General features: G+C 37.7%; 1 protein-coding gene across 2 annotated transcripts; it reads right to left on the bottom strand.

The window, feature by feature from the left end:
- Positions 1–557: 557 nt before the first annotated feature.
- LOC143031043 (uncharacterized) lies at positions 558–13,332 on the bottom strand. Of its 2 annotated transcripts, none has more exons than XM_076194409.1 (2): positions 13,216–13,332; positions 558–3,623 (listed from the first exon to the last, which is right to left on the bottom strand). In XM_076194409.1, exon 2 carries the CDS (start codon positions 3,586–3,588, stop codon positions 2,509–2,511), a length of 1,080 nt encoding a protein of 359 aa, XP_076050524.1. In that variant the 5' UTR covers positions 3,589–3,623; positions 13,216–13,332; the 3' UTR covers positions 558–2,508. The 2 variants fall into 2 exon arrangements, with proteins under 2 accessions (XP_076050524.1, XP_076050523.1); XM_076194408.1 differs by lacking the exon at positions 13,216–13,332 and adding an exon at positions 12,322–12,411.
- Positions 13,333–15,546: the final 2,214 nt, after the last annotated feature.

The following is a 15,546-nucleotide window of genomic DNA, read 5'->3' on the forward strand; positions in this document are numbered from 1 at the left end:
ATTCATTTTTACCTTGACGCAGTTTTTCTAATTCTTATTTGTTCTTCTGTTTACCATTTACATACCTGTAAAATAGTTTGGGTTTTTCCTTGCATTTTTCTATTATTTCTTTTTTTCATAGTTTCTCTTTTCATCTCTGCGTATTTTTACATACCCATTTCTTAGTTTGATGTATGTTTGCCATTTACTTTTCTTGTCTCTTTTTCATTTCTTCCAAGCTTTGTCTCTATTATCCTTAGCTTCACTACAGCTTTTATTGTACCAGCTTTTTATATATGTTCTTTCCATTTTTTGTTGTGGTACGTATCTATTTACTCCCTCATTATATATTTCTTTAGATATATTCCACTTCTCTTCCATCCCTGTTTCTTCATTTAGGAATTTTTCCCAATTCACATTATGAAAGAATATTTTAAGTTTCTCAAAATTTGTTTTGTTGTTCATTAGTCTTCCTATTCTATGTTTATAATTTTTGCTTTGATCCATTTGCTCTTTCAACTCCAATTCAATTGGTATATGATTGCTCTGTCAGAGTTTTGTAATAAATTTTATCGACAATCTCAGGTTCTGTCATAAGTATTAAGTCCAGCATTGAAGGTTCTGCACTGCCTCTATATCTAGTATATTCCCTAATCCACTCGGTCATTGTGTATTCAATGGTCATGTCAAGCAGGACATTACCCCAGAATTCCTCTCCCCCGTTCACTCTCATTTCTTTCCAACATATTTCTTTTGAGTTATAGTCACCCATAGTTACTGTATTTCCTCTGTCTAAATTTTAGTATATTAGTTAATTCATATTTTGTATTCTCCTTCTCTCAAAAGGTAGGCCAGCATTCACACAATTTGATTTTTCAGGCACTAAAATACTATTTCTTGTCTTTTCACAATCTTACAAAAAATTATCTTTTATTGAATAGATAATAAAATAATTTGGAAGTTTGAACAGTGCGATATTGCTATGATACAATCTGGTAATACTCAACAAACCAAAGAAATCCCTACGATTATTTTTGTGCATTGTGAAAAAATATATATAAATATTAAATATGAAATAGTACTTATATTTAGTAAGATATAAAGTAACATGTGGAAACATAATAGAGTCATAGTGTGGGAAACGTTTTACTGAAAAGGAGATACAATTAATAAAGAATAAGTTAAACCACAAACAAAAAAAATATACTCACTGAAGTCACAGTTTGCCATCAGTACATTTGGATTTCATACAAGTTGAAAATAATTTAATGTTTTTCTACATTTAATCATTAATCCCTAAAACAGCTTACTTACATTCATGATACAAATGATATACTTATTTTGTAACTTAAAAAAAATATATATTTAATGCAGCCTCATTGTACTAAACCAGAGGAGAAGCTTTAATTGCCATATGAATAAACAAATTCTATACAAGCTGTTAGGAGTTAATTGTATTCTTTATATCTTTACAATTGCCTAATTTATATTTTTTCACTATATACTGTCAGTTGTATAACAAATACTAATTTTGTTTTATAATATATTGTTGGGTACAGCCTGCCAATTCTAAACAAATACAAACAGTACTCAGATCATGAACCTGGTGGTGACTTGAGTGATATTGTGACATGAGTGTGTGGCATTTAGGGTTCTGGCATAAAATTTTGCTTCTATCCTTTACGTGTGCTCACTCACAATATTACATATATTATCAGAATGGTCAGTTTACAAAACATCTCTCTCATCTGCCCCCTCAAACAATAATCACATTACACCAAATCTTGGGCAACCCACCCATCCACAGTCATAAAAAATGAACTAACAAAACTATAGTACATATTTTAGAAACACTTATGACACAGGGCACCAACATGAACAGCCAAAGAAAATTATATACATACTCATATATGAACTCACCTTGACTAACTAAACCAATATGTGAAATATAATGTTTGACAGTGATTTCATATTGATCACATGGATAGAAGTGCTGGTAAGCCACTGACCACAATACTAACAATTATCTTCAGGATAATCTTACATGAGAATGATGAAGAGAAAAAGTTGCACTGAGAAGGCTTCCCTACCTAGTATGGTTTTAATGCAGGAGTATTGTCACCTGTGAAAGCTCCCTATCTTACACTGACAAGAAAATGTCTCTCAAGTATGGGTCATAACATGGTTCCTGAGATGAATCTTTCATGAGAAAGCAGCACAGTATAATAAGGTCACACTAGTAAAGCTTCTCTCCTGTATGAATTGTCACATGGATTTGGAGAGAATGGTTTTCTCAAAAATCTGCATCAATTACCACATTGAAAAGGTTTCTTTCCTGTGTTGATCATCACATGCCTTTTAAGACTACCCTTTTGTGAAAAAGCTGCACCGCAGTTACCACAATGAAAAGGCTTCTCTCCTGCGTGGTTCATCACATGAACTTTAAGATAACAGTTTTGTATGAAAGCTGCATCATCACACTGACCACACTTGAAAGGCTTCTCTACTGTGTGGGTCATCAGATGAGCTTTAAGATTTGTTTTGTTCAAGAACTGCATTACATAGGACACACTGGAAAAGCTTCTCTCCTGTGTGGGTCATCACATGGCTTTTGAGAGCACTCTTTCCAGAGAAAGCTGCATCACAGATGTCACACTGGAGAGGCTTCTCTCCTGTGTGGGTCATTGCATGGTTTTTGAGATTACTTTTTTGTGAGAAAGCTGCATCACATAGGTCACACTGGAAAGGCTTCTCTCCTGTGTGGGTCATCACATGGCTTTTGAGAGCACTCTTTTGTGTGAAAGCTGCATCACAGAGGCCACACTGGAAAGGCTTCTCTCCTGTGTGGGTCATCACATGGCTTTTGAGATTACCCTTTCGCGAGAAAGCTGCATCACACAAGTCACACTGGAAAGGTCTCTGTCCTGTGTGGGTCACTGCATGTTTTTTGAGATTACCCTTTTGTGAGAAAGCTGCATCACATAGGTCACACTGTAAAGGCTTCTCTCCTGTGTGGGTCATCACATGTCTTTTAAGACTACCCTTTTGTGAAAAAGCTGCACCACAGTTAACACACTGGAAAGGCTTCTCTCCTGTGTGGGTCATCATATGGCTTTTGAGTTTTCCCTTTTGAGAGAAAACTGCATCACATTGGCCGCACTGGAAAGGCTTCTCTTCAGTATGGATCATCACATGCCTTTTGAGAGATCTCTTATCTCTGAAAGCTGCATCACACAGGTCACACTGGAAAGGCTTCTCTCCTGTGTGGATCATCATATGCCCCTTGAGATTACACTTTCTTGTGAAAACTGCATCACATAGGCAACACTGGAAAGGCTTCTCTCCAGTTTGGGTCACCACATGCCTTTTGAGAGATCTCTTATCTCTGAAAGCTGCATCACACTGGTCACATTGGAAAGGCTTCTCTCCTGTGTGGATCATCATATGCTCCTTGAGATTACACTTTCTTGTGAAAACTGTATCACATAGTTCACACTGGAAAGGCTTCTGTCCTGTGTGGGTCATCTCATACCTTTTGAGTTTTCCATTTTGTGAGAAAGCTGCATCACATGGGTCACACTGCAAAGGATTCTCTATTGTGTCAGTCATCACGTGCACTTAGAACCTGCTCTTTTGTGAGAAACCTGCAATGCAAAAATCAGACTGTAAAACCTTTTTCCTTGACTGGTTCTTCAAGTGCACTTGAGATTACACTTTGGTGAGAAACTTGCATCACAAATGTCATGCTGAAAAGGTTTTTCATCTGTCTTGGACATCATATATAATGTAATATTAGTCTTGTGTTGGAGTCTCTATATTACTTATGTCCTATCTACTCAGAGCTTCATGGTTATTCATGTCCTCCAACAAAGACTGACTGCAAGACCAGATTAAATGAAAAACCTCTAGATCAGATGTGGTAATGTCTTCAAAACATGAGATCCGGCAAATTCACCAACAACAATTCATCGATATACACAATTCATCAAAAAATAAGAATATTCTAATTTGAAATATATACATATACATACATATACCAAGGCTTTTTCCCCCTTCCAAGGGAGGTAACCAAAAAGGGAAAGGCATAAAAACACTCCCACCCATTTCATCCCTAAATACACTCCACACCCCTCCCACCCTCCCTCTCATCTGAGCACCTCCTGGATGACGGGTCATCCCTGCACCTTGCCCACCGCCCTGGGTCAGAAGCAGTGTCACAAGACACAGCACATCCACAGCAAGGCCGCTTCATTTAATCGGCGACCCCCCCTCTCCATCCCCCCTTGCATATAAGGAGAGGACGGGGAGAAATCCCTTCGGGCTGCGTCAAAATTTACTCACACATACTACCCCACCCCCCCGCCCATTCCTCCTCATGCAATCACAACATCATCCATATACAACCATTCTCCACTCACCTCTGTCTTCCGTCCTCTCCCTTCCCTCCTCAACAGACATTTCCCTCTTCCCCAAAGCCCCCTTCACCCCATCCATCCACCTCATCCTAGGACGTCCCCTCATGTTCACTCCCTCCACATCTGCCTTCCATACCTCTTTTACTAGTCTTTCTTCACTCATTCTTTCCATGTGTCCAAACCATCCTAATATTCTTTCATCAACCCTATCTCCCAAATCCTTTTTCACCCCTGTTCTCCTCCTCACCTCCTCATTTCTCACTCTATTCAGCCTAGTAACCCCCACCATACTTCTCAGACACCTCATCTCAAACACATTCAAACTCCTTCTCTCTTCTTCTCTTATGTTCCACGTTTCTGCCCCATACAGTGCTGTTGGCACAATCACTCCTTCATACAGTCTCCTCTTCGCATCCATTCCCAAATGTCTATTCCTCATTACACTCTTTAATCCACCAAGGCATTTACTCGCTTCTCTCAATCTACATTCTACCTCCACCTTCACTCCACATTTTCCTGCTACACTTGCACCCAAGTATCTAAAACTATCCACTTCCTCCAGTCGCTCTCCCTTAATGTTCACTTCCAGTCTACTGCCACTTTCACCCCTTGTACATCTCATCACCTTACTTTTACCCACATTTATCTTTAGCTTTCTTCTATCACATACTCTCCCAAACTCTGCCACCAGCTTCCTCAATCCCTCCTCTGACCCTGCCACAAGCGCAGTGTCGTCCGCAAACAACAGCTGGCTCACCTCCCACTTTTTTCCATTTTCTTTAACCATCTCCAATCCCTGACCCACTACCCTAGCATTCACCTCTCGCACCACCCCATCCATGTATAAGTTGAACAGCCAGGGCGACATAACGCATCCTTGACGAAGTCCCACCTTTACTTCAAACCACTCACTCTCTCCATTTCTAATCCTGACACAAGCTCTACTATTCTCATAAAAACTCTTGACAGCTCCCAAAAGCTTTCCTCCTATCCCATAAATCTGCATAACCTCCCACAGTGCCTTTCTGTCTACCCTATCATAAGCCTTTTCCAGATCCATAAAAGCCCAAAAAACATCCTTCCCCTTTCCTATAGCTTTCTCACATATCTGTCTTACCACAAAGATCTGATCTACACAACCTCTACCTGTCCTAAAACCACACTGTTCCTCACCAATTACTCCTTCTGTTCCTCTCCTAATCCTCTGAAATATATAGCTAAGTCATATTTTCATCCTTGATTTAGCATACTTTGATCTCTGGTAATGAAATAATTACTTTCATAGCCTTCATTTAGGACAGAATTTCTTTTTATAGTATTTACTAAGAATAGTTCAAATTATCTAATGACAGAACTAATGAAAATGGCAAATCAGTATAAACTAAACTTAAACCTATAAATCATTTTACTTAAAATCAGAACGCTAGATTATGGGATATTGCCCGTAAATAATCAATGACGTTGCTATATGAAGGATATCTTTTTACAATGTTTTTTTTTTTTTTTTCATACGATCAGCAGAAGAGTCACAATATTTCTTTCTTTGTGGTTGAGATGAAGTACCAGCCAAGTTTTGATCAACTTTGACTTCAGTATAGTTTTGTTCTTTTTTCAGGCAGTCGAAAAACTTCCAAATATTAGGATGGTGTTGAGCAACCTGTGTCTCAAATGTCCTTTATTAAGAACACAATAATGATAATAAACATGGATAATAATAATACCAGCAATAAATAGTCATGCTGGCGATCTCAATGAAAATGAAAATGATAAAGATATATATAAGAATTAACAAGAAAAATATTGACACCAATTGTAATGATAGAAATAATTACGACATAGAAAATAAAAACAGCTGAATAAATAAAAATGTAGATAAATATCAACAATGATAATATCACCAATTATAATGAAAACATAGAAAATGAGAACCACTGATGTGGGGTCAATATATTGTCATCAGGTTATCCGGGACTGACTAAACCGTTCGCAACTGAACTGCCCATGGGAGGTTCTGCTCATGTCTACAACTTATATTCCTCATTATTAAATACATAACCGCTGCATTCAGGAACCTAAGGTACCCAGAGGGCATGTTAGGGACATCACTATGGAAAGCCATTAAAATCAGACAGAGGAAAGAAAGTGAAGAGAGGATAGATTTACAATACCTTGTGGTTCCTAACTCTGGCCTCTCTTACATGATTTCCAAAACGTTGGGACAGACAGGACTTATCATTGTAAATGACACAGGGAAGAAAATAGGACGCTTGGATCCCAAACAAAACCAAGACAATCTGTGACAATAGCATTGTATACAAAATTCCCTGCAACGGATGCAACAGTGCATACTATGGAAAGACATACAGAGGACTTAACAACAGACTCAGGGAACACAAAGCGGACATTAGGCACCACTAAGAAACAAACGCTCTAGTTAACCACATAGACAAAGAGGGACACCTACCAAACTGGGAGGGATCCACCATTCTAGCCAAAGGACTACACAAGAAACAACAGAAAATAATTGAATCTCTTGACATTGCCAACCACAAAAACACAAACAAGAGAACTGGTAACTTGAAATGGACAAAATCTACCACGACACTTGCCCTCCAGGAATAGCTTCCCAGACCCCCCCCCCCCGCCCCCGACTCTACATAGATACCTTTTTCCCACTTCTGCCTACCCTTTCCAGCTTTCTTCCTTTTACTTTGACAGTTCTTCTTATACCATGCTACCATATACTATATTTTATTTCACATGCTACCAAATCACATATCCCCCATTATTTCTACTTTGTTCCTTCACTACTTAATATTTTCATCATTATCCCCATCACATTATTATCATTATTCTCTTCTTTTTATCATTATTATTTTGTCATTGATATAATTATAATCTATTTTCAATATCATCTTGATCATTATTATTATTGATATTATTATATTTAATATTGCTATAGTTAATTTTGTTATTGCTATTTTTATTCTTATTATTACTATTATAATTTTCATTATAAAATTCTATTATTATTATTATCATCATTATTACTATTTTTCATTATTACTGTTACAATTACTATCATCATTTTCATTGTTATCATCAATGTTGTCATCACCTCACTATTTGCTAATCATTATTATATTTGCTACAATAAATACTCGTTGCCAACTATGGTAACATGGAGAGGTAGTGAGGTCCACCCCATGTATAAAATGTCCACAGCTTGTTTATACACCATTCCTTTGAAAAAGCATGCCTGTGAAACTAGTCAGGAATAAACTCAAGACTAAGACTCCAGTGTTTCCTACTCCACTTATGTCAACCTGTCAGAATGTCTCAATATATATATATGTATATATATTTGAACAACACTGAATGGGTCCCAGTGACTAGAGATACATTTTTATCAACCACAATGCAATTTATTCTAAGCCATCAACATCGGAAGAACTGTGGAGGCACATGGAGAAATTGAAATGTGGTACGCCCAAGGAGTCAAACCTACGGCAAGCACGTGACCAGTGCTAGTAGTGACTTAGACCATTACACCATCAAGAGAGATTTAAGTTGAGCGCAACTTTTCCTATATATTTGTGTGAGTATGTATGAAGGGGGGATTGTACTGACAGCACTGTATGGGGCAGTAACATTGAACATAAGAGAGGAAGAGTTAAAATGTGTCTGAGAACAAATGTCTGAGAAATATGATAGGGGTTACAAAGTTGGACAGTGAGAAATGAGGTATGGAGGATAGGGGTGGAAAAGGAGTTGGGAGATAGGGTTGAAAGAATATTGGAATAGTTTGGACACATGGATTGAGTGAAGAAAGATTAGTAAAAGAAGTGTGGAAGGAACAGATGGAGGGAGTTAACATAATGGGGCAACTGAGGATGAAATGGATGGATAGAGTAAAAAGGGTGTTGAACAGGAGGGGGATATTTGTTGAGGAAGGGAAAAGGCAGATGGCAAAGGTGAGCGGAGACTGGTCATGTATGGATGATGTTGCGATCCATGGGAAAAAGTTTGGGGATGAGGGGGGGGGGGTTGAGAATGGTTATGTGTTAATGTTATTTTGACATTGCTCCCTCTCTACAATGTTTCTGCATGAGCAGATAAAAGAAAGGGATCAATAATGGAATCAAGCAGCCTTGCCATGGGTGTGCTGTGTCTTGCTGCATTGCTTCTGATGTAAGGCAATGGACAAGATGCAGGGATGGCCTGTCATCCAGGAGCCAAGATAAGAGGGAGGGAAGGAAGGATGTTGAATGGAAGTGAAATAGGTGGGAGTGAAATTATACCATTTGACTTTGGCTATCTCCCTTGTAAGGAAGGGAAAGGTATATATATATATATATTTATATATATATGTATATTTCTATCATATTCAAATATATCTTATGAAATAGATACTACAATTTATCATTTTCCAATTTTGACTATTGCAATAATGAGCAATCCAAAGACCCAAGATTACATCTATTGCAAAACGTATCTGTAAAATGTAAAATATAAAATACTATGTATTTATAGAGATCTAAGTGGTCTGGGATGCCCATTATACCTCCAAAAAATGCTAGGTTGGAAGTTATATTAGCATTATATTTTGATTATGTTTTGAATTTCAGAAAAGGTCAGTAATAGCAAACCATTATTCAACTTTATTCAACCTGTACTTACTATTGTGCAATAAAAGTTGTAGCTGAAGTAGATTGCATATGAAAGTGGTACTTATGATTGTATTGTATTTCATTGTCAATATCCAACATTTTTATTTTGTGGGACAATATCCAATTAAAGGGATATTACAGGGATAGTAAAGGAGAGATTGTACCAATATAAATGTGGATATTTTTCACAGGAAATTTGATCATGTAGCCAGGAGTATAGATTTATTTGTCTGCAAGAGATTTTTCTGAGCAATATGTGACATCATAAAGTTTGTTCCTATTTCAACGACCTGTGCGTCTTTCATTTTTAAGATTAATAATTTGGGCTTGCTTTTTCCTATTGCATATCACTTCAAGATAAACCAACTGAGGTGCCGTTTCTTAAAATGATTAAAAGACATGTGCCTCATCTTAAGTAGTTAATATCTCAGGTGCTGATTTTTTTCATTCACAACTTAAGTTATAATCTATAACAAATCAAAATAACTTAATCTAACTCATTTCAAAGATTATTTGACCATATAGCTGAACAATATAATCAAATTATCCTATCTTTGTCATGAATTGAAATTTTCCAAACATCTCAAAATATTTTTCTTATCATTTAAAGGCTACCTTGTGTATCATAAATAGAGCATAGGTGATTTTTACTATTTCAACCAGGTACCGAATCATAAATTGAAAACTCTGGCACTTATTATATTGAATAAATTAAGTGCCTCAACTTAAAATGACCCCCAAAAGCATACATTTTCATATTTTCTTGTCAGACAAAACAACATACAAAGCTCCCCATCCCACCACTTTTAGCAACTGTTTCTATTATTGATTGCTGCCAAGAATGTATTTTACATTGATATATTGTAATCTACAAAAAAAAAGAAGTGTTTAGCAAATGGCATTTTGAATGGTTGAAATAAGTCAGATCACATCAAAACAGCCAAAAATGTGGATATTTTTCACAGGAAAATGAATAGTGTAGTGAGGTGCATAGGCTAATTTGGCCACATGGGATTTTCCTGCAAAATAACATGCGATGCTATGGCAAAGTTTATTTCAATTTTAAAGAAGTGTGCTTCTTTCATTTTCAAATTTAATATTTTGGGCTTGCTTTTTGCAAAAGCCTTTCAATTCTAGATCAATCAACTGAGGTGCTTATTCTTCAGCTGTTAATACTTCACGTGCTGTTTTTTTTTATTTTCTTCACTTAGTTATAATCTATATTCAATTCAGCTGACCTCATCTATTTCATTTCAAAGCTTATATGATCATATACCAGGACAATATGATAATTACATTATCCTTTAAATGTCATCAATTGAAAATTTCCTTAACATCTTAATATATATATATGTATATATATATATAATTATATATATATATATATATATATATATATATATATATATATATATATATATATATATATATATATATATATATTAAATATATATCTTTTGAAGGCTACCTTGTGCATCATTGACAGAGCATAGGTGCTTTTTGTGTTTCAACCAGGTGCTAAATCTTAAATTGAAACCTCTGGTGCTTATTCTGTTGAATGAATTTATGTGCCTCATCTTCAAATGATCCTCATAAGCATACATTTTTATATTTTCTTGTCAGACAAGTCAACATACTAAGCTCCCTACCACTTAAAGAAATAAAAATTCCATTGAGATTTTAGGAGTTGGGGGGGGGGCACTTGTTTGGGAAAGAAAACTGAATCAGAATGTTCAGAGAGATACATATTCATTTCCTCAATTATCAATAATGAGGATCTCTTGTAGAACATATTTGGGTATCATTCTAGTTGTGCACACCTATGTGATATAGCATTAGAATATTAAATAGCAATTTTGTAAATTAAAATACATAAACGTAATATACTATTTTCTTGGCAAAAATTAAATAACAAAAAATCTTGTTACAACCAAATTTACTAACGAACAAAGACACTATGATATGGTCCAGACGCCATGCCAGTCCAGTCACATTCAGACGATAGCTTTCACGCTGTGGATCAAATGTTCTCTAACTCCAGGTGACATTAATAAGTGATGTTACGAAGACAATAGGGCTTCCTTGGACTTTATGAGAGAACATGGGGTCCTGCCATTATCTCTTAATTGCCAGAGGTACAATAATAATCAGGCTGTCAACATTCATGACAATGATGACCAGGATGATCTTTAGAATTTGAAGTATAGGATTACAAAATATAGGTTAGGTTACATAGGATAGGTTAGGTAGGATAGGTTAGGTAGGTTAGGTTAGGTTAGAATAGACTAATTTCTTTGACCTCGGCATCTGTCAAAACAAACATGGTGTATCGTTGAGCCACCACTACTTCATGTGTTAGTAAATTGGTTTTAGGAAATTTTGTTATTGATTTCCACTACGAAAACTGCATATTACATTGATATGATATAATAATTTACAAAATTGATAATCAATTTTCTATTGCTATATTATTGCATAAATGTGCACAACTAAGAACTTACCCATATCTGTTGCAAAAGAATTTGTTTGGTGCTACACAAGTTGGGGGAAGCATTTGTTTCCTGACAGAACCTCCTGGATTCCTGTGACCATAGGGTATATTCAAATTGTACTGAATTAGAGTCAACTCGACCTATCACCAACTTAGCCCATCTACTCGACAAAGTCGGACCACCACAGCTTAGTATGAGTAGACGAATTCATCCTACTTTAATTTCTTCGACCTTCGCATCTATTGAAACAAAAGATGCCTTCTCAAGCAGCCAATGGGCCAATTTGGCGATGTTCCGAGTTAGAGAGAGACCGAGTTTCATACCAGTATTAGAACTTAATGAACGCATAACTGTAAAGATTTATAGTTCAGCAATTCCTCAGACCTCTAGACAAGTGTTTCTCTTTCCCATCTAACATTCGAAAATACTCTATAGCGTGGGGAATAATTAAGCTGATGCAGTGACGCAGCCACAGGCGGTCACACACTTCCCATAGTTGGCAAGAGGTGAATATGAGCTAGCCAATCAGGAGCCAGCAAATGGTTCTCGAGCGGCTAGCGACCTCTCTTGCCAACTACGCTGAGCCGCGAGCGACCCTTTAATAGGGCAGCGGCGGCTAGTCAGGACAGAATGGTAATAGCCACGGCAGCAGCAACAACATCTCGTCCAGTCTTGTAGCAGTTCCATCGAGCCTCGCCGTCATCAGCCGCCACCGCCTCTGACGTTAGGCTCACCGTCCAGCTACGACTGATCAGATCCACTAACCAGTGGCTATTACTTGTGGTTTTACCAAAGAGATTAGAATAAGAGACCAAAGTGAATTTCATTTTCCCTGGCTTGTTCGAACCAAACCACTACACTGATTTCGCTTCAGAATAATTGGGTAAACACCAAAACAACATATACTGCGCCAAACTTAAATTCTATGACAACAACAATAAGTATTTATGCATATACAATAATAGACAGAGTAAACTTAAATAATTTCGAGACAGAATTCAATATTTACAAGTACAACTTTCAAAAATTCTCACCAAAATATCCGTGTTAAACCTTGCTGATAATTACTAACTTTCCTATGTGTATATCAACTTCCTTCTAACAAGTGAGCTACAAGAAGCGGAACTTAGAAAGATCATCAATAGAATCCACAAAAACTATAAGAGCATAAGAATGAAGGACACTGCAGGAGACCATAAGGCCACTTGAACAGCTTTATTAGATCACTCCACACTCTGCGTCTTTCCAGAGTGTAAATTAAGATGCCTAAACCTCTCCTCGTAAGGTAAATCTCTAAGCCCATTCATCATTTTGGTCATTCTCATCTGTACCGGTTATAGTGAATTCATATCCATTCTACAGGACGGAGACCAAAACGGTACCACATAGTCAAGGATGGGTCTAATTAACACCAAATAGAGTTTGATAATTACCTCTGCACTTCTATTCGTAATCGTCCTTGCAATGAAACCTGATGCTCTGTTAGCTATATTCTTGGCGCTAACGCGTTGTTTCCTAGATTTAAAGTCAGGACTCACTAGAACTCCCAAGTCTCTCTCGTACTCATTTTCTCTAAAAATGTGTTATCTAAGCTGCAGGATCGTACCCGCATATAAAGAATAGGATTAGGTAAACATTAACTATGTATTAACTACTTACGGTTGGCACAGGTCCCATAGAAAAAGGTAGGGGCCGGTAGGAACAATCGCGGCAAGCCGGGTACGCAAATGTGCAAGTCCGTTTAGTCATAATCGTCCATAATGTCTTACGTACCTGTCTCCCTAGATTGTCTTACCGGCGTCTGGTGTGTCTATATGTAAGTAGTTAAGTACACGTTATGTTTGTAGGCAATGTACTATGGTACCCAACTGGTGCTCCTAGCAACTGACTGTACTGTGGTCGACTCCTGAATGACCAATGCGTTCTGCCGACGTCGGGCTGTCGTCCGCGCGCGCTCTACCTCCGAAAGCGTCGTTCATTTGTTTTGTGTTTTTAGTAGCTAGTTTAAATGACGTTACTGCACCCCTCCACCCTAAGTCAAAATATCTCTCCCTCCCTTTAGATGCAAAAAACTTCCCCATTTAAAAATACTCCCATCCCTTCCCTTCCCCCATTTTTAGTAAGTTACAAATCTAATCTCACAACAGGTCTCCTATCCCTAGAGGACCGTCGCAACTTAGGAGACGGGGAAGATATACTATTAGGTTTGACATTTTCTTGTCTAGATGGAGAAGGATGAGCTATCATAGTTGCTTCTGAAATAGGAAGTTTTGCAGGGGAACTAACTGAAGTAGTCACTGGTGAACTTTGTTCAGGTGGAGTAATTGTTCTAGTTATAATTTGGTCTTGATGCCTCTTTACTATCTTACCAGAAGGCACTGAACACTGATAGGACAAAGGACCAGTTTGTTTTACAACTGTAGAAGGGATCCACTTAGAACCATTAGGGACATAGTTGCAAATCATCACTGGTGATTCAGGTGAGGTGTATAGATCGAGGAGCATTAGTATGTTCTTTCTTTTGTGCTTGCTGTTTCTTAGATACTCTAGAAGACACACCATCTGCAGGCCATAAAAGGTCCAGACGCGAGCGGAGGCGTCTGCCAAACATCAACTCGGCTGGTGAGACACCAGTCGTAGAATGCGGAGTTAATCTATAATTAAATAAAAATCTATCCAGAGTATCCTGAATAGCTGACTTAGAGGTACGTATGGCCTTCTTGAGAGTTTGTACCATTTTCTCCGCCAAACCATTGGTAGAAGGTTTGTATACTGCTGTAGTGATGTGCCTAATTCCTGAATTATTACAAAATTCTTTGAACTCCTGAGATATAAAACATGGACCATTGTCCGATACAATTGACACCGGAAGTCCAAATCTAGAAAAGGAATGTCGCAAGCACTTGATAGTTTCCTTACTTGTAGTACCAGAAGTAGGATAAACGTCCACCCACTTCGAGTGAGCGTCCACTATTACTAAAAAATAGCGACCATCTACAGGACCCGCATAGTCAACGTGAAGACGATGCCATGGGCGATCAGGCCATTCCCAAGGGTGTAGCTCTGCCTTAGAAGGCATAGTTCTGAGAGCTAAACACTCTTGACAAGAATTTGCCAATTCTTCCAAATCCTTATCCAAATTTGGCCACCACACATAGCTACGGGCAAGTTCCTTCATGCGTGATGAGCCTGAGTGACCCATGTGAAGTTCTTCCATTAGCCTAGTTCTCAATTTTGGAGGAACAACCACACGAGAACCCCACAAAACACAACCATCTTGGATTGAAAGTTCATCCCTTCTTCTGATAAAAGGAGTAAATTCCGAACTATTCAAAGTCTTAGTATTAGAAGGCCAACCTAATTCACAAAAGCGCATGACCTTCGATAGAGTAGGGTCTTTTCGAGTATGTTCTTTGATATCTCCACTACCTACGGGTGAAGATTCTAGAAAATGTACTAAGTTAGTCCAATCAGCGGGCACTGGAGTGGAATCTGTAGTAGACATCAAAGGAAGACGACTAAGTGCGTCAGCGGTACCAAGGAGTGCACCCGACCGATGACGTAATGTAAATTTATAAGCTTGGAGTAGCAATGACCAACGTTGGATTCGTCCTGAAGACATAGGCGGAATAATTCTATTAGGTGAAAAGATTCCTAACAAGGGTTTATGATCAGTAATAACATCAAAATTATTCTGACCCCACAAATAATTGTGAAATTTGCGCAAAGCATAGACAATAGCTAGTGCCTCTTTCTCTAGCTGAGCATAGTTTCGCTCTGAAGACGTTAGCGTGCGAGAGGCAAAACAGATAGGTCTCTCCTCACCATCAATTACATGACATAGTACAGCTCCTATACCATATGAGCTGCTATCAGCTACAACTACTAACGGTTGTTTTGGATCAAAATGCACCAGTGCTTTTGATTTCAAAAGAGTCTCCTTACATGCGGAGAATGCAGATTCTTGTTCCTTACCCCAGACCCATGGAG

The sequence above is a fragment of the Oratosquilla oratoria genome, chromosome 12 (assembly GCF_046742065.1).
Source record: "Oratosquilla oratoria isolate Oo_2021 chromosome 12, ASM4674206v1, whole genome shotgun sequence".
NCBI classification, from domain to species: Eukaryota; Metazoa; Arthropoda; class Malacostraca; order Stomatopoda; family Squillidae; genus Oratosquilla; species Oratosquilla oratoria.

Bases quoted from the DNA above. Each gene is read 5' to 3' on its own strand.
- LOC143031043 (XM_076194409.1), bottom strand. From the start codon at position 3,588: ATGACTGACACAATAGAGAATCCTTTGCAGTGTGACCCATGTGATGCA.